Genomic DNA, 20,131 nt, shown 5'->3' on the forward strand with positions numbered 1-20,131 from the left:
CTCCTCCACACTGAGGTGAGGACGGTAAAATGTCCTCTTGAAGAGAGTTGAGGGACACAAACACACACTGACTGGTGGTCAGTTTGTTCAGTCTGAACAGGTCGGACCTTCAGTTCTGCTCATTTGGCAGGTGAGTGAAACTAAAACTGCACCGAGGTCTGAAACTACAAGTCTACACGTCAGAACAGAGACGCTATGAGACAACTGCAGTGAGTTTACTGGTCGATGTATCAATATCAGAACAGGTTGGTCCATAAAATCAGTGCTGATCGGGCTTCCACTGTGGACATCTTTATGTTTCTACTCTCGGTTTATTTCTGCTTTTATTATGTCTTACGTCTACATAAGTACAATAAGTTAATGCGTTAATGTCTCAGTGAAGAACTTTATGACGTCTCTGCTCTCAAAAGGTGTAAATACAAAAAATATGTTAATATTAACTTCAGGAAAACTGCAGAGAAACAAAGTGCAGTCTGAAGACGACTTCGACGAACAGTTTCAGATTCTCGTGCAAATTTAACTTCTCAAGCAGCCGAAGTGAACAGAACACAGAACCCAAATGTCCAGACGGAGAATAAACTGTTTTACATTCGTGAGACGGAGGTGAAGGATGTAGTTTGCTGGTGAAAGCAGAAAGTTTGAAGTTTCTGATTCAACGTCAATAATTCAAGAGAACAAGTTCACAAACTCATTCCCAGATCTGTTTGTTTCAACTACAACAATGATGATGATCACACACACACACACACAGTCACACACACACACACGCAGTCACACACAGTCACCGCACACACACACACCACACACACACACACAGTCACACAGTCTCACACACACACACCGCACACACACACACACCACACACACACACAGTCTCACACACACACACACCTCCTGAGACCACAGAGGAACACAAACAAGTTCTGAACGAGCCAAAAAATTAATTAAAGAGGAGAAAACAAGAGACACGTCAACAGGCTTCCTGTCTGAGGCCAACGGGGAGAAGAGAGGGAGGAAACATCAGGGAGGAGGAGGAGGAGGAGAGAGGGAGGAAACATCAGGGAGGAGGAGGAGGAGGAGAGAGGGAGGAAACATCAGGGAGGAGGAGGAGGAGGTGGAGAAGGAGAGAGGGAGGAAACATCAGGGAGGAGGAGAAGGAGGAGGAGGAGGAGGAGAGAGGGAGGAAACATCAGGGAGGAGGAGGAGGAGGACAGAGGAGAGAGGGAGGAAACATCAGGGAGGAGGAGGAGGAGGAGAGAGGGAGGAAACATCAGGGAGGAGGAGGAGGAGGAGGAGGAGGAGAGAGGAGAGAGGGAGGAAACATCAGGGAGGAGGAGGAGGAGGTGGAGAAGGAGAGAGGGAGGAAACATCAGGGAGGAGGAGAAGGAGGAGAGAGGAGAGAGGGAGGAAACATCACGGAGGAGGAGGAGGAGGAGAGAGGGAGGAAACATCAGGGAGGAGGAGGAGGAGGAGGAGGAGAGAGGAGAGAGGGAGGAAACATCAGGGAGGAGGAGGAGGAGGAGGAGGAGGAGAGAGGGAGGAAACATCAGGGAGGAGGAGGAGGAGGAGGAGGAGGAGAGAGGGAGGAAACATCAGCGAGGAGGAGGAGGAGGAGGAGAGAGGAGAGAGGGAGGAAACCTCGGCTCTATAAAGGAGGACGTCCGTCTTCTAGCAGAACGTTACAAAAACTGAAACTACTTTTTTCTGTTCATGTCGTTTCTCATCTGTTGTGTCATGAAACCAGAATCTGATCCAATCAGAGAACACGAGCCGACACACATCTGGATCAGGTCCGAACAGGGTTACTGTCCTGACAGTGGACACAAACAGCGTCCTGTTAGCACTGATCCAATCTGAAGAATCACCAACAGCTCCACTTTAATTCTTTATGAATGACCCGGTTGTTCTACGAGGAACCACAAAGGACAGACTCACTGTTCCACCAGCAAACGGCTAACATCTGTGTGTGTGTGTCTGTGTGTGTGTGTCCCAACACTCTCAGCGTCCTCGTTGCGGGCCGAGCAGCGCCGTGGACAGAGTGAGGCCATGCTGGACAGGAAGCAGCGGCACCTTGTTAGTAACGGAGGGGTTAAAGGTCACAGTCGGGGTCACAGGGTACCTTCTGAGCTCCAGAGAAGGCATGGTAGAAACTGGACACATAAGTCATTATGGCTTTCTCATCCGGACGAGCCGTGTTCACAATGTCTACAGGGAGGAGAGGTTATGAAGACACGCACACACACACACAGGTACAGGCAGGACGAGTGATTACACACACACAGACGCACAACAGGACACACACAACAGGACACACATGTAGGAAGTCACATTAAACAAACTGGCAAACACACACACGGATTAACAAGCTGCTGTTAACAGCCAGACAGGCGGGACGATCAAAACCGGATTCATGTGCAAACAGAACAAGAACAACCAACAACACAGAGCGAACACGGGTCGGACCCACACAGAACCCAACGAGTATACACAACGTCTGACTGACAGAGCCGAAGATAATCTGATTTTCTGGTCGATTCTGGGGCTGAGATTAATATCTATTCAAATTTTACATCAACGTTTGAATTTATTTTGAATGTCTTTTCATTCTGTTTAAATCTTCCATTTACATAAAGTCTGAGTTAAAATAAATGAGGGCAGAATAAGATTATAAGTGTCATATTATTTGTAGATCTGGATTCAGTTCTGACTGCGTACGATTGATCCAAACATAAAAAAGTAAAGTTCAAAAATCAAAAAAGGAATTTAAGAAACATAGAAGCAGACATTTTAAAAATTCAAAACGTGATTTTAGATCACTGAATCATATTTTTTTTAATCTGTATTTGTTTTTGTTTTTTAAAAAACAATATTTACACTGCGGTGAAAAATCAACAAACTCATGTTACATTTGAAAAACCACAACAGCAACTGACATAAGATTTCTGACAGTGTTTTACTGAATTACTAAGTCGTTAAAAAAAGACAACAAATTATGAATCTGCATGGATGTCCAAGAAATCATCAGTTTGGAGGAGTTTAGGTGAACCACTTCTTTCAGACTGACAGTTTTGTTTGAGTATCTTGTTGAGGAAACTAAATATCTGCGTCAGCGAGCTTGTTGGTCGACCGAGATACAGACAGACGGACGGACGGACGGACGGACGGACGGACGGACAGACAGACAGACAGACAGACAGACAGACAGACAGACAGACAGACAGACAGACAGATAGACAGACGGACAGACAGACAGACGGACAGACAGACAGACGGACAGACGGGTATATCATGCTTTTCAATCCACAGCATCAGGGGAGACAGAGGAGGAGATGATCGGAGGGACTGAGGCTCCTCGCCTGCTGTAACGGCTCACGTCACATTTACAACAGTGGAGATCAGGAGCTGCGTTCACATGCACATCAACACTGATCACTGCAGCTAGTCATCACTGTTTAGATTTAAATTACGTTTAAGTTACAGTTTGGCGTCTGAAAATCCAGAATACAAAACAGCCCATCAGAGCCACTGTGGGTGCAGAGAGAGAGTCGACCCAACACCCTGCTGTACGAGAGTGTCCGTGCATGTGAACACAGCCAGTTACTTCACAGTGAGTGTGACAGGTTACAGTAAACACAGAGTAATAAGACAGTTTACCTTCTGCGTCCAACATCTTGGGGATGTCCAGGTGCTTCTCCGCCACCTCGAAGGCGTTGTTCAGATTGGTCACTGGGTCATCCTGGAGAACCAATCACAGCGTCAGAACACGACTAACGTGGTCACGAGGTCCAGACCGGTTTAGGTTAACAGATCTGAAGGTTTAAGTCTGATGAGCGTGCGTACCTTTCTGAGGCTGTCGTAATCGATGAGATCCGGTCTGTGTCTGTGGATCAGAGCGTTGAAGGCGAGGCCGTCCTTCCAGCTGCCACACACAGAGAGCAGATGTGTTGAGGACACACAGAAAGATATTTAGCTTCTGATCATCCGACAGAACGGCTCACTGAGAGGAGCATCTGACATGTTCCTGTTCCTCCAACAGGGGGCGACGTTTCCTCACAATTACAGCAGTTAATTTCAGGAATAGTTGATATTCCTGGACAGCAGCTTCCTCCTGCATCCACCTTCATCTCTTACATTCAAGAATCTACATACATACAAAGTGATTTCACCATAATTTGGTGTCCGTCCAGAGAGAAGGATCCTCCTCCTTTCTTTTCTCTAAACACATGATCAACAGATTGTCCTTCGGGGATTGGAGACTTGGGGATTTATAAATTAAATCTGACTCGACTTGAGCAATGAGCTTTCAATCAGCATTAGCATTTGTTGACACCACCTATCAACACATACAAACACTAATATTTACTCGTATACGACTACATGTGATCATGATTCTCCATGACAACTGAGAAAGTCTATTTTTAAAAAAAAGAGTTTTAAAAACCCTTTTTTTCCAGCCTCAAGATCAAGAACTGAATCCTGCTGGAAATTCTGAATATGTGTGATGTTCTGAGAAGCTTTTGTCCGATAAAAACACTGATAAGATCCGTTAACGTGCGCGTGCTAATGTGTGCGTTACCTGATGTGGAAGTTCTGCACGTTGACGTTCTTGTAGGGAGCGGTCTTCCTCTGGCACCACAGGAGAAGACCCTCCTTCGCAGAGGTCTCTGCAGCGAGGAAGAGGAGGAGGAACAGAGGAGAAGAGAGGAGAGAAGATAATGTCTGTCAGTCTCCGGACAGTCAAACAGATTTTATTCCTGCAGCGTCTAAATCTGAACCGCTTCGGTCGAACAAGAAGGATGTTTTTGTTTACCGAACAACAACCGTCAGAGAAATAACAGTCGCTAATACGGAGAATTAAAAGAATATGAGTCAATATCTTTCAGCGGCGTCCCACACCCACCAGAGTTAATTCAATACAGACAGATTTAATTAGCCACCGCAGAGTCGTTACAGCGCCGACTGAGAAGATCCAGCCGACAGTTATCAGGAGAAACAAACGCAGAGATGGAAAAAAAAAAAACATTGGTGTTCAAACAGAGTGATGGGTCCATTCATGGATTAGAAAATTAAAGGTAAACTCCACCAATTTTACACAGTAGAGTGTGTTTACAGGTCTAGATGAGCAGTAGTGCACATGCAAGTTGCCTCCAATGATGTCACCCAGTTGCATTGTGGGTAATGTAGGCACCATGTGTTGAAAAGGAAGACGAATGAGTGGAATAAAGAATCTCTCGTCTGCTGAATCGATTCTGATCCTTAGTTTGTGATGATTGACTGCTGTTCAAAAGCTGGAGACTACGTTACCCACGATGCAACTTTGCCACTGAGTGACATCACTGGAATGCTTGAATGTGGTGGAGTTGCCCTTTGCCCTGATTCGTTGGAAACATTTTATTTCAAGTTGTCACCTTTGATTTTGTGATCAGACATTTTGCAGATTAAACTAAAACTTAACTAATAAAGAAGAATTAAAACGTTTGCATTAATAAGCAGCATTTCTTTTTTTTCACTTTCGTCATCTTTTGTATTTTGTATAACCAGGTAAAAATATTAATAATAAAAAGAAACATAACTGTGTTCCTATTTTCACAACACCATTGGTCTCAGTGAGCAGACATGACCTGTTTTATCTGGAGTGTATCCCATCACTACTCATCCCTGTGTGTGTGTGTGTGTGTGTGTGTGTGTGTGTGTGTGTGTGTGTGTGTGTGTGTGTGTGTGTGTGTGTGTGTGTGTGTGTCAATGAGTGTGTCTAGCCATGTTACTTCCACTCTAGTTCCCACAATTCACCCTCAACTTGCTCTAAAAGGTTCCTGCAGGTCTCGGTCAGCTGATCGCCGCCTGGAGAGTCGAGCTGCCGCCGTGCTCTTCAGCAAGGCACTGCTCCGGTTCTTTAATGCGTTTATGCAAATTAAAACCACGTGATGTTTTACCTTCTACAGAGATGTCCTGGATGGCGAAGCGGAGGATGATGGTCCAGATCATTCCCAGGGTCATCTTGGCGTTTCCGTCCACGATTTCTGCGACAGGAACAAAACGTCAGCGTCCATCAGCACAACCGATTTCTTTGTTACGTCTTCGCTTCACTCTGGAACGTAAATCTTGTTTCCACATTCTTACATCTGCTCTTTCATCTAATAACGCCAACACGCCCACGCACAACTGCACTTAACGTCCCTGCAGCTGCCAAACCTCCAGTTTCTCCTGGAAGCGTGAGACTTTAACAAAGATCTCTTTCACAAAATCACTCAAAATTCAGTCAGCTGGTTGTTTGAACGACGGTCACATTATCTGCTGCACAAGAGACTCATATTCAGTCATCTGAAAAGGAGTGAATTACTCTCTAGTCAACACATTTATATGTCTATAATATGTGTGGATTGACTGTGAAGACGTGTGCAGTGAAAACAATATTTAGATTTTCTTTAATGACACAAACAAGTCAACATATGTGCAGACAGATTTCAGGCATCACTCTCTCTTAACAATGCCGCTGAAGGTTTCCCAGCAGATAATCGTCCGGTTAACGAACACAGCGACACACAGAACAGGACAGATCGTCACGTCATGGCCGACTCAGTGAGAAGTTATGTAGCGCGACTCAGATTCCTCTCATTCTTTCACCTGCTACCAGTTTATCGCTCACACTCTCACCGTTCGTCCTGCATCGCTCTCATTCTTCACGTCTAACGTGATATTCACCTCCGCCTCTCAGATGCTGTTACGCTTTATTCACTTCTAATTGTGCTAAAAGTATGTGTGCGTGTTGTGTTTGTAGTCAGATGTGTTGCGGTGATGGTGTGTCTGCAGCAACAGCCTGGACATGAAGTGATCACAGGAAGGTTTCAGAGCAGAACGAGTCAGACGGATGGAGGAGCAGGACGACCTCCTCTCTCATCTCGTCATCTCCAACCTCACATTTTTTCCCCTCTTCAGTCTTTCTGTGTCGGCATTTGTCTCAGTCTGGCTCCAGCAGATGACCTTTAGTGGGCTGCTTTCATACGAGGCCAGCGAGAGAGAAACTGTGTGTGTGTGTGTGACGTGAATCTGCAGTATTTTGGGCACTTTTGTGTTCGGCGGTCTTCAGTATCGTCGTTGTGTCACGCTGCACAAATGTCACGTTCGTCCTGACAGAGAGGGAGAAAGGTCGAGGTCCTCCGACTGACCCTGACCGCTCGTAACTAAACTAACAAACTATTTATTTATTTAGATTACTCTGCTATTCCACCTTCAAATCACTTATATTAAGGACAGTTTGCTGTGAGGCGAACTTGAAGGTCTGTACATTTTTTTTTTTTTATCCTTGTTTAGCCACAGCATGAATAAACAACATCTGTATAACAAGAGCTCCGGTTCTGATGGAGGACGAGAGGCTGAACCCACAAATCACAGAGAGAACCGCCGGACCCAGCTGGACCCGGCTGGACCCGGCCGGACCCGGCTGGACCCGGCTCTTCACCTGGCTCATTATCTTCATTATTTTAGGACGAGCCGGGCCAGTTTGACAGTGAGATGGAAATGACTCTCTCTTACATGCTCTCGGTTTCAAAATTGTTTGCAGAGCGTTCGATGATCTCAGCACCATTACAAGATAACAGGCCCCAGAGTACAAACATGGAAACGCTCCCATACAGAGGAGCGATGTGTAACGACTGACAGACACAGTCGGGTCATCAGGAACGTTACAGGCGCTGGTTCGACACTTTACTGGTTTTACTGGGTTTTAATCAAATGATATTTAAGCCTCAGCGTGGTGTGAATTCATGCAGTCTGCAGTTCATGAGGAAAAGCTTTAAATTCACTGATTACATGTGAGCAGATGCATGTGTTTGGACCGGTGTGTGTGTGTGTGTGTGTGTGTGTGTGTGTGTGTGTGTGTGTGTGTGTGTGTGTGCGCGCTCACCCTCGGCTCCGATAGACACCAGTTTGACCCCCTTGCTGGCGATGAAGTCCAGAGCTTTGTTGACGTTGTTGATCTTGTGGACCCTCATCTTGCCTCGCTCGGGCTTGGGTAACCGTTCGCCTGCAGACACGAACACACAAACAAAAAACAAAAAAAAAAACAGCGTGTGTGTTAGTTCCTGCGGTGACAAGAGCTGAGGGTGTTTCCGCCGGCTCAGCAGAACGACGCCGTCGGGACGGTTAAAGTTTCCGCGGGGACGTTAGCGCCGCACGCAGCAGAAAAAAACTGAAGCGACTGTGAAAAACGAAGCCACATGCGAAGTCACAGCTTCATCAGGAGGATGACAGCAGGACAAATGATTTTCTACAGTTTCTCTGCTACAACCTGCGATTAATCTCAAGAAACCTCGAGAGGAACGCCGTCACACGTGTCAAGCATCGATCGGGCGCCATTTTGGTTTAATTAAAAACTTCCTGGGGAGCCTGATTTCCTGCTCGTGGTGAGCAGCTGTGTTGTGACTTACCTGAGATGACCTCCAGCAGCAGCATGAGTTTGAGCCCATCCCTGAAATCCTCCTCGATGTTGTCGATCTGCGTGCCGGCCTTCCTCAGGTGGGAGTTACACCACGCCGTGAACGTCTGCAGGGCACAGAAAAGAGGGGAAACGGTGATTATTCACAGCCCGGGACATCATGTTTTTCCAAATTCTATGACAACAAACAACTTTGGATCGAGAATGAAAGAATATGAAATTCAATGCACAGGAAGGGAGGTCAGGGAGCTGCTTTCATGAGACAGGAAGTAGCCGGAGAAAAGGGGGCGGGGACAGATGTTATAACACAATAGCTTAAAAATAAGAACTGCCTGTGATTGCAAAGAATAATTTAAACTTCATGTCACTCAGATGAAGCTGTTCTACTTCTCATATCAGCAACAACCCAAGAAAAACTCATTTTTGGTTTCCCTTTTTCATATTTTCCCATCGTTTACTCGTCTTCAAATTCTCGTTGCACAATCTCTGAAAATATTCTAGCCCGGACAGAAAAGACGGAAACATATCCGGCCTCAGTTTGCAGCTCAGTCCCACGATAAAGAACAAGAAGAAGCACATTATGTCCCACATGTTAAAGACAGAGAGAGAGACGGCCATTGATCCTGAGAACCTGACGACAGATCACATAGATTATCTGACAACCAGAAATTAACCATGTGTGATGCTTGTAATTAAATCTCAGAATGGTGAACGCAACATAAACACAGACATCTGAGAAAACACACACACACACACACACACACACATCAGTCGCTGTGTGTTTTCGTGCTCCTGGTTAGCCGACATTCTTCCCAAATCTGTTCTGAATCAGTTTTATTGTGAAGCAGTCGGTGGCACTGAGGTGGGCAGAGAGTTTTGTCACGCAGCTCTTCAAACATCTCAGTTATGGCACATCATCAATCAACGTGTCAGAACGTTGCTTTTTCCTGACTCGTTACACAATTTTGGGAAGTGTCTAAAACTGCCCAGCGACCAAAAATACTTCCAGTCCAAAGTCCGGCGGCCTGCAGCGGCTCAGTGACGCTGCTGCTACTCGTCCTGAACTCGTCCCACGCTTCCTGTTTGCTTTCGAGTTGATTAACTCCACCTACAGAGACCTCGTGTGGGGCTCCAGTCAACACACACACAGCTGAGATATAATTACAGCTTTAAAAAAAGGAAGGAATTCTTATGTGCAATGGTGAAAATCCAAGTGAAGTTAATGTTCTTACTGTTTTATTTTCCTCCTGTTCAAAGCTTTTTGACTTATCTATTGTTCTTTGTGTGTACTCGTCTCTGCTGCTGTAACGATGCAAATTTAAAGGATTATATTGTCTCACCTCATGTGGAGGGAGGAGGAAAAAGTATTTTCTAACATTTTATAACACAACATGCAAGAACAATTCTTCCTGTGCGGCGGACAGAAGTGACACTGAAGCTTCAGAGCTGAACGAACACAGAAGACGTCCAAATTCTCTGATTCAGGCGTCTTAAATGTGAATATTTCCTGGTTTTGTTCGTCCTCAGGGACATTAAACTGAATATATTTGTGTTGTGGACAAAACAAGAAACTTAAGTTCCAACAACTGATCAGTTAATCAAGAAAATAAATCGACGGGTTAATCAGTCGGCACTCTGGGTTCATTTTCTCCTTATTTCTCTACATTCTCCAAAAGCTTACGGACACGGACCAGCGGATCAGTACCTCTGGTACTCACGGGGGGCAGTGTAGCTAATAAATCAAGCCAGACACGACCGTGGCAGAACTCTTAGAGGAGAGATTAAACAAGTTGGTGAGAAGTTTTGAACTTTGCCTGGTCGCAGACTCCAACAGACAGGAGGAGACTGGAAGGAAAAAGTACCGGAGCACTCTGAGAGCGAGCGGCGCCGTCTAGTGGCTGCACTGCTCAACATTCATGAAAATATAAAACAGACGGTGCGTATGGTCAACGTCCATCTTTTGTTCTGCTCCAGTGAATCAGAGACGGCGATGTGATGGACGCAGCTTCACTCTGATTGTTTCGTCTGTGCTAAACTGAGCTGGAACTTCCTGTCATTGCAGCGCCACTTCCTGCTGCTGCCATTACCTCTGAGAGTGTGTGTGTGTGTGTGTGTGTGTGTGTGTGTGTGTGTGTGTGTGTGTGTGTGTGTGTGTGTGTGTGTGTGTGTGTGGTAGAGGGGCATTGTCTTACCCGTCTCCCCCTCCCTCCCTACTTTCCTCCCCCCCCTAACTTTGTCTGTTTGTTTATGTGAAATGTATCTCCCCTCCTCTTCCTCCCTCCTCTCCCCCCTCACAGTGTGTGTCCCGGTCCAGTCTCAGAGAGCGAGCTCTATATCTGTGGTTGTGTGTCGGGGGAGTTGGGGGTTGGTGTCGGCCGGTCTGGGGGAGGGTCACAGAGCAGCAGCGGGCTCAGGGAGAGTACAGGGGGCTGAAGGGTGCTATTATCCAGCAGGCTCAATGGGCGCTTTGTGCCGGTGGTCACAGTCAGTGGGACGGAGGGGAGAGGGGCCGGGCAGCGAGCAGCACCCTGTCATAATGTTTGTGAACACAGAGCAGGAGCGAGGAGGAGGAGGAGGAGGAGGAGGAGGAGGAGGAGGAGGAGGAGGAGGAGGAGGAGGAGCGAGCTGGATTGATGATGGAGAATACCTTGCAGGAGGACTTTTGTTTCTGGTGCGAGTCGTTCTTCACATTACACATGAGATTAATTGGAACTGAATTAACTGGATAGGAACAAGTTGGAGGTCATGTCGAGACACAGATCAGGACGATAAGTCGATAGCAGAAGTATCGAGTCAGGCCTCTGCAGCTCTGTATGTTTGTACATTAAATATCTTTTAGATCAGGAACAGTTCTCAGAGTGGAAACACGAGAGATGATCTTGATTTTCCTCCCTAAATGACAGAAATGCTGTGTGTTTCACAGCTGCTGCCGCTTCCCCGCTGAGCACAACATCCATTACAGAGGTTAAATATCCTGCGTTATAATTACACACACGCAGGCAGCTTCGGACCGATCAGCAGAATCGATCGTGGCACGGACTTCGATAACAACCAGACAGAACCGGGTCGAGTCGGTCCATCCTCCCCGGCGGCAGGTGACACGACATGTTTGATCTCATCCGGTGGAGCTCAGAGAGGAGCAGCGAGATTTAGATTAGTCCAGGAATGTGGAGTGTATCGCTGCAGAGGCCGGCTGTGTCCCGACAGGAGCGCTGCCACTGGGAGCGGTGACGAGGGGAGCAGCGCAGAAAACAAACGGCGACAGGTTGAGACCTGCAGAGAGCCCGGGGACGTTACCTTCTGTACAACACGGCACGCCACAGATTACACAGCTGATACTCTTTCATCCTCACCCTCCAGGGTCAGAGGTCACACACACACACACACACACTCCTGCTCAAGGACACACAGCCTTCATCAAAGTTTGAACAGGCACATGTGCTGCTCAGAGCAGAGCGGGCTGTCAGTCAGGATAATCTGGGTCGGTCGGTGACGAGCAGGAAGAAAGAAACTTGTGTTCTGTTGAATTCTGGTTTTTGTGCTGGAGAAAGGTGGCAAAGCCTCCAGCTACAAGGTGTGGTGCTGCTGTGCGTTGGAAATTTGTACAGACATGCTCAGCAGACAGTTCAGAGAGAGAGCGAGCTGGACACCGGATCAGGATCAGGCCCAGTATCAGGCTTCATCTGGCTGACTGACTGAAGGATCTCTGATGTCACAACAGCTCCAGTTCAAATTCTGAAGGTAATCTACTTGTTGATAAAAAAGAGAGAACTGACCCTAATTCCTGGAGAGCGAGCAAATAGGATGAGAGCCAGAGAAAGCCTGTTAAACCTGCCGCGTGGCACTCTGTGTTGGCTACACACACACACACACACACACACACACACACATCGGATCAGATGGTTCTGCTGAAAGGATTTCTGACCTGAGCTCGGGATGCAGATAACAAGCTGCGTGAACGCGGCGCGGGACAGAAGAGAGAGTGAAGAGCTGGGCGCCCGGAGTTAAGAAGGTTCACAGTTTGGGCGTGAAGCGCGAGTCTCGCCGTCTGCTACCTGTTGCATCACTGCTGCAGCAACAGTGAAGAAAACATCCTCTCTGTTTTCACCGCTGCACACATCAGCCGTGACACTGATCTCACCGATTAACCTCCATGTCTTCGTAATGATGTTTTCAAAAGCTGCAGCTCAAAACGCCTGAATATCTCCCAAAAAACTTTGCAGCTTGATCCCAATTCAGGTTTTCAGATAAAGGTTTTGTTTTGTGGGCTCCATTTGTAACACATTTTATTAAACCAGGCTTTTATTCTTGCCACACGTAAGTTACACATACGAAACATCTTGATGTTGATGTCGGACATCTTTGTTGTTTGTGTCGTGCAGCGTGTCTGGAAGCTGTTAAGTCGGCCGACGCGTCTCCTTGCGTGGCAGATATACAACGGCCGAAGCGCGAGGGAGCCTAATGTGGTGCAACGGGGTCTAACGGGGTCTTACGGGGTCTTACGGGGTCTAACGGGGTCTTACGGGGTCAGCTGTTTGATCACAACACCCTTTCAACTCTGCACCAACAACTGGGCCCGCGAGGGGTCAAAGGTCGGGGTTCATCGCTCGTTTGAAGGCGGGGAACTTTGGAATGAGCTCGACACGCTACGACGCAAACATGCATGCAAGAAAGAAAACACACTGAACCTTTCTCTGCACTCAGTCACACACACACGCACACGCATAGCACTCCTTGGACAGGAATGTATGAGACACAAACTGACATCTAACCACCTACACACACACACACACACACACACACACACACCTATCACTGTATAGCTCGCTCAGACTCTATTTAAAGTGCATGTACGCACCAATTATTCACCCGGCTTCTTAATGAATGTGCAGTTTTCTCAATACACAGATACTTTAATTGTATGTATTCTGAGTGAGTGTCACACACACACACACACACACACACACACACACACACACACACACACACGGTGGCAGGTAAGGGTGTGTCTCGCTCCACCAGGTTGAACACAATGTTATTCCTCAACTGCCTCGTGCTCTCTGCATGACGTCGGCTGTGTATGTGTGTGTGTGTGCGTGTGTGTGCGTGTGTGTGTGTGTGTGTGTGTGCGTGCATTCAGGAACACATAATCCCTTTTTTCTCTTGATGAGCTCACACCAGCAGTCTGACAGTTGGTCGTTTCAATGCAGAAGCCTGTCATTTACATCGACACTGAACACATACCACAGAAGAAGAAGAAGAAGAAGAAGAAGAAATGTGTTTCATCGGACCGACCAACAAGCCGACAGTTCTTTCGTTTCTTCTTCTACAAAAGAGTCAAAGAGGTCTTACACCTTGAAGTCACACGTCTCATTTCAGGTCGTTATGATTCACACATTCTCAGCACAGCTCACACTCTCACAGCCGGGGTCCACCCACACACCTATACATGTATAAATATATACACACACACACTCCATACACAGGCTGCACACACACACACACACACACACACACTTCACCAACATGTGATGAGCTCTTTGATATTTCACCTCTGCACAGAGATTTCATGGTGCGATGAAGCTGCTGAAACTGAAACGTCTTGCGTCACTTTTTTCCGTTACAACTTCACAGAGCGACATGGTGCACCTTCCCGGGCGCGGTCTGAGTTAGTCACGCAGCAGTATCAGTCCTCCACACTGCACTTCTGCTGATAAAAAAGGAACAGTCCACCCAAAAATGAAGTCATTCAGTCGTTATCTCCTCAGCTGATGGAGCTGATGGAAAGTCAGGTGAAGTTTTGTCATCGACTAAACAGCAAAACAGCGTCGCAGCATTCTGCTCAATGAGTCGACGGGGAAAATGTGAAATAAAGCAAGTGAGAAAACAATAAAATGGCTCGTACAGCTCGTGATCCTCGTTTCTTTTTTAAAACAAGCTACTTCAGATGTTCAGGAGAATACTGCAACACTGTTTGGCTGTGAAGCTCCAGAAATGTTTTGCGGAGAATGAAACTTCACTCGTTCTTGTGAGGTTGAGTGGATGAAGACGACTGAATTTTCATTTTTTGGCGAACCGTTGCTTTTTATCTGAAAACCCTGTACGATGGCAGTAAATGTTAAAAGTATGAAAGTAGAAGGAAGGCGCCTCAGTTTCTCAGAGGTCAGGAGGTTCTGTAACTGAGAGCAGTGGCTGTTGACGTGCCCTTGAGCAGGGTATTTAAGTCCCTGTCAGAGCGGCGGCGCTGACCTTCACGGTGGAACTACGGCCTGTTATATGAAGCTGAATCACGGCACTTCACAGGGTCAGAGAGAGAAAAAGCACAGCAGCAGCAGATGGTAAGTTTGTGCTGCTAGTTAAAGGAGTTATATGTGGACCTGCTGGCAGGACGGACGACCTCAAGGAACTTGGACAGAGACGTACTAGACTGGACTGGCTGTACCAGACTGAGCTGGGCCAAAACCATGCTGGCCTGGCCCCGGGAATAAAGCTCAGCTACTAGTCTGGTCTGGCCTGACACAAGGCCTCCTATTCTTAGAGGCCCGCCAATTAAAAGAGGGCTGTGGCCTGCGACACAGCGGCACTGCGAGCTGTTGTCACACACTCTGCAGCTTCAAACGCAGAGCACAGGTCGTCTTTCTGTTTCAGTCTGAAGGCAGGAGAGAGAAAACTGCTTCCACCTCCTCACACACACATGGACTCAGGCTGGAGGAGTAATGAAATACATGTCACAGGATTATAGAGTTAGGATACAAAACATGGCTTCTGTTAAAGACACAGGAACAAAGATATGATTTAACTACAGATGCACTGAGTAAAAACAGGGATTAGTTGCATCCACCAGTTGTTAGAGCAGAGATGAGAGTCAGGTCGAACATGACGACAACATTCAACAAGTCTGACACGACATCACTCTGGAACCAAACACACACTTAACATTTATCATCTCTCGTCTTCATGTGTGAATGTGTTTCATACTGAGGTAATCCAAAAGTAATCAAGTCAAAAATGACTCTTGTAATCAGTAACTATCAGAAGACATTTTTAAAGTTTTCCTCACAGCCGTCCCTGCGAACACCGCATGTCCACGCAGAACTGTAAACCTGGAGACACTTCAGCTGGACACAATTATCTGTCGTGAGGTGAGGACCGTCTTCACCCAGACTCCAGCTCAGAGACAAACATTACGACCACGCTGAGCTCAAATATAAATCTAGAGTCTCTGTGAAAACACTCGACACTCATCTGCTCTCTGCTCCGCTCACACAGCAGCGGTGTAACTGGATATGCAGCCCGCTACAGTCGAGCAGAACCAGAGTCACAGTGCAGCAACACGACACCGGGCCTCAGGGGTCGCGGTCGGACCTGCGAGGGTTCACGGTGGGTCAGTGCGCGTGACGGAGGAGACGGAAGAACCGGCCTCGATCTGAAAAAAAGATGAATGATGCTGCCGAGGCCGAGTGTGGTGGATCTACAGAGAGAAGAGAAGCGGGCCAACATGTTCACGTCCAGAATCCTGCGATCACCAGAGATCTGCTGCAGAGGCTGTTCTGGTCTCATTATCCTCTCAAGTCTGGACAGGTGATCATTAACATGTGCACACACACACACACACACACACACACACACACACACACACACACACACACACTGAGGGAGCCTCCCTCCTGCTTCATGTGCTGACAGGTCGTCAGGCGAGCAGAGCTATAATGTGGAGGACAATCTTTAACCGGAGCGCGCGCACACACACACACACACACACACACACACACACACACACACACACACACACACACTTCCCCGAGGAGCTGACAAACATGTAATTGCTGCGTGCTTCTTGGCCGGCCTAATGCCCTCAGATACGCCATTACGTGAGTCGACAGTTTAACACGGACTGTTTTCATCGAACCACGTCCAGCCGGACACACGCAGCGCGCAGAAAACAAAGGAAAGGGAGGATTAAGGACACGAGGGGAGGGGAGAGGAAACGGAGAAGGGGGAGGAGGAGAGGAAGCTGGGAGGTGATCAAGAGAAGGAGGAAAAGTGATGAATTGTGGGAAAGAGGAAACAGAGAGACAACGAGAGGAAAAAAAGAGTTTAAAAGTTTGAACTTTACGTTTGATTTCGTCCCGACTGCAGTCTGCTCTCAGATACAAAGGTGCAGCTATTTTTTAAAATCTCTGTGTTGTGTAATGTTTTAAAATGTCAGAAAACTGAAGAAAATCATCTTCAAACTGCTTCTAAAACTGAAAGACTCTTCACTTACTGTCAGAAATGACAAAAGAAGCAGCAGCTCCTCACATTTAAGGAGCTGGGAGTGTTTGACATTTCTGCTCAGACGACGACTGAAACAATGAAAAAAACTTTCAATCAAATAATCGCTGCAGCTTCAGTTGGAGAACAAAGATGAGGTCTAAAAGTCACAGTGACCAGCGCTGGAGGAGGCTGACGGAGGATCACAGACGGGTGAACGTGGGTTAAAAAGTTCAGGAGAAAGAAGCAGTTTGATGAGATGAAAGATGAAGCTGAGGAGGAGGAAGAGGAAGAGGAGGAGGAGGGATGTTTACACAAAGACACACCACATTAAATCATGAATGTAAGATTAAAGAGAGGACGACGTTTTTTAAGACCAGAGAATAAATCAAATATGTTGTTCCTGTCCTGGAAATACTGCAGGAGGAAACAACAGCAACCTGTAGAAGCCGGACGAGATGGAAGAGACGAGGAAGAGGAGACAGGAGAGGAAGAGTCGTGTGTTTCTGAACCCCCACAGGGGAATAACAACACAACACAACACAACACAACACAACACAACACACAACCTTCATCTTTTACATGGACGACCCTGAGTGTGTGTGTGTGTGTGTGTGTGTGTGTGTGTGTGTGTAATACGATCTCCGCGACACACTCACACCGCCACACGTCTCATTTTCTCACACATCGTATCGTCGAGCAGGAAATAAGAAGCTGATTATTTCTGCGACAGTAAGTCATAAATCTAAAAAATAAAAAAAGGTGTATTTGTGTTTTCAGCGGCTCGCTGAGTCTCTCTCCTGCTGACTGATGACTCGGGTGACTTTATCTTTCCACCCACAGTCCAAACTAATCAGCAGCTGCCTCCTGGCTTTTAGTGATTTGCTACCGTTTTATGACTTAAAGGTGGAGGGAAAGGGGAGACGAGAGGAAATGAGGGGAGGAGGAGGAGGAGGAGGAGGAGGAGGAGGAGGAGGAGGAGGAGGAGGAGGAGGAGAAAGGGAGGGAAGGGGTAAAGTGTCAAGTGATGTGGTTATTTGTTCATTTATTTATGCCTCTTCCTGTCTTTGTTGCTCAAAGAGTCTGACCAGAGGTCGGATTGCACAGCCGCTGACAGAGACCTGTGTGTGTGTGTGTGTGTGTGTGTGTGTGTGTGTGTGTGTGTGTGTGTGTGTGTGTGTGTGTGTGTGTGTGTGTGTGTGTGTGTGTCTTTCCAACCTATTTTAGGATCAGCAGGGAGCTCCCACAAGAGCTGTACAGTGTTTTTGAACACAATGGCAGTGTGATAACCTTATATCATTATTAATAAAATAACAGTTATGTTTTGGTTCTGGATTAATCAATTAGTTGTTTGGTCTGTAAAATGTCAGAAGACGACACGCGGAGCTGCAACGATTAATGGATGAATCCATTAGCGGACTGACAGAAAACTAGTTTCCAACTATTCTGATAATCCAAACAATCATTCGCAGTCTTTCCTGAAGCAACACTTGCTGGTTTCGGCCTTTAAACGTGAGGATTTGCTGCTTTTCTGTGACATCAGTGACAGAAAATGAAGAGTTCAGGGGTTTTGGACGGGAGAAGTAATCTGAGGACTTTGAAGAGCATTTTTCCGAAGTGTGTTTGCCAAGAATTATCAGCAGATTGATCAGAGACGCGGACGTGTTATTCTGATTTATACTATTTTAAACTTGTAGAAATCCCCCCTCGGTCGTCTCTACGTGCAGTGACTGAAGTCACTCCTGTAACAACACACTGACATGAGCTGTCTGACTGACGACCCAGTTGTGTCCAACGCTCTGAGTTTGCACATTTCACCATCACGAGACGTCTTCCTGCTGTGTGTCAATAAAAACTGCTGCTGACTTTAAGCTCGTTGCTTCACTGTCGGCTCTGTTGACACCAACATTTCTTAATCCTCCACATCTACATCGTACTGAGAGATGATTAAAAGTGTTTAACTTTAAGCAGAGACTGAGGTTCTGGGTTCTGGGTCTGTTTGGGTTGGACTTCTGTTCATTACGACAATCAGCCACATGTACGTCACACACAGACTTCGGGCACAAGAACTCACCCGGGGCTTATAAATGTTAATCCTCCAAAGTATGTGTGATCACTCCGGCTCCTGAGAGGCCACGTTTAAGAAACTCAGAATAAAATCGCTCTTCCTTAAAAAGGTAAGCGGCGTAACGTGAGCTGAGGGGGTCAGCGAGGCCAGGATCCAACCCAGAGGGCTCGGAAGAGAAATCAGTGTTTGAGTCTTTAAGACGAGTCAAACTGTAAAAACCAGCTCGACTGTGTAACAACTTAAACCCTGAGAAGTGTCAACAACACCTGATATTCAGACACCTTCAGCTCACCGGGACTTGAGAGGAGGAGCAGACGGGAAAAGTCAGCTCGACAGTAAGAACCCGGTTCTGTTTGTTGGGTTTGTGTCGGTACTGATGACAGCTCGGTGCAGGAGGAGGTGATTTAATGAGACACCGGGACTCTTCCTGGGATTACATGAAAGGAAGAGAGGCGACCAGAGGAAAAAAAAAAGGGGGGGAGATCTCAGAGACGTGTTCTCGGTCTTTGATCTGGATCCAGAACAGGGTCTTCACCTCGGCGAGGGGGAGGAGGGGCGGCAGAAGAACCGGAGAGGAAGAGGCCGAGCAAACAGCTCATGTAAAAGGTTCTGCAGACTAAATACAAACAGCACTATTGTTCCACACAGACTGATTACAGGGAAGCAAAACGCAGATTTATACACAAATGTCAGGGATTATTACTTTCCAGCTGTGTCTTATTTCCCACATCTGGATTATTTTTGTACTACTGAAAATCTGCCACGGACAAATCACAAACTCCCACTGCGAATCCTCCCGATCACACTCGAACAACAGATCACATCAACGTCTCTCTCCGAACGGGTTCTGAGGACGGCCGGTGAAGTCCGAAACCGAGAGCCGGAAGATGAGCGAGCGTCGACCCTCCTGAACGCGACAGAGATTGTCAGGAATGTCAGCTATGTTCTTCCTCCCTCCGACTCCCTTTCTGCTACATCTCTCCTCCTTCCTCTCCCTCCACCCTCGTCTGGACTCATCTCAGCTCTTTCTCTCAAACATTACTCCAACGAAAACACAAACACGTCGCAGCGAGAACAGAAAGTTTCCCTCCTCGCTGAGTTCTTCGGACTCACAGCCTCTCTCAGACACTTGAGTAAAGAGCAGTAAAGTGGGTCCTTCAAGTAGATCACATAAACTACTCGGTCCGGTTTGTGAGTTCTGGTTAGAAGTCAAGATTATTAAAGTGAAGTTTGGACTGAAGTCTTCTTGGACCTGCAGTGTTGACTTAAAAACCTGTTTGCTGAAGATCTATTGTCTTAAAAACAGCTTCTTCCTATAAGTGATCCGACACGATTCTGTCAGCGTCGGAAAGGTTTTACGTCAGAGAAATCAGTGT

The 20,131-nt window shown here is 46.9% G+C and overlaps 1 protein-coding gene across 4 annotated transcripts in view; it reads right to left on the reverse strand.

Moving 5' to 3' along the window:
• Positions 1 to 20,131, reverse strand: part of actn4 (actinin, alpha 4) — a 51,956-nt gene that overhangs the window by 9,519 nt on the left and 22,306 nt on the right. For 2 of the 4 annotated variants that reach the window (XM_037082928.1, XM_037082945.1), the window contains exons 2-8: positions 8,427 to 8,541; positions 7,904 to 8,023; positions 5,934 to 6,020; positions 4,577 to 4,664; positions 3,841 to 3,919; positions 3,655 to 3,736; positions 2,120 to 2,205 (exon numbers count right to left, since the gene is read on the reverse strand). In XM_037082928.1, the coding sequence (XP_036938823.1) occupies positions 2,120 to 2,205; positions 3,655 to 3,736; positions 3,841 to 3,919; positions 4,577 to 4,664; positions 5,934 to 6,020; positions 7,904 to 8,023; positions 8,427 to 8,541 (657 nt within the window). The remainder of the gene's footprint in view (positions 1 to 2,119; positions 2,206 to 3,654; positions 3,737 to 3,840; positions 3,920 to 4,576; positions 4,665 to 5,933; positions 6,021 to 7,903; positions 8,024 to 8,426; positions 8,542 to 20,131) is intronic. The other 2 variants (XM_037082919.1, XM_037082938.1) reach the window with 1 other exon arrangement.

This window comes from Acanthopagrus latus, chromosome 2 (assembly GCF_904848185.1).
Source record: "Acanthopagrus latus isolate v.2019 chromosome 2, fAcaLat1.1, whole genome shotgun sequence".
Taxonomy (NCBI): domain Eukaryota; kingdom Metazoa; phylum Chordata; class Actinopteri; order Spariformes; family Sparidae; genus Acanthopagrus; species Acanthopagrus latus.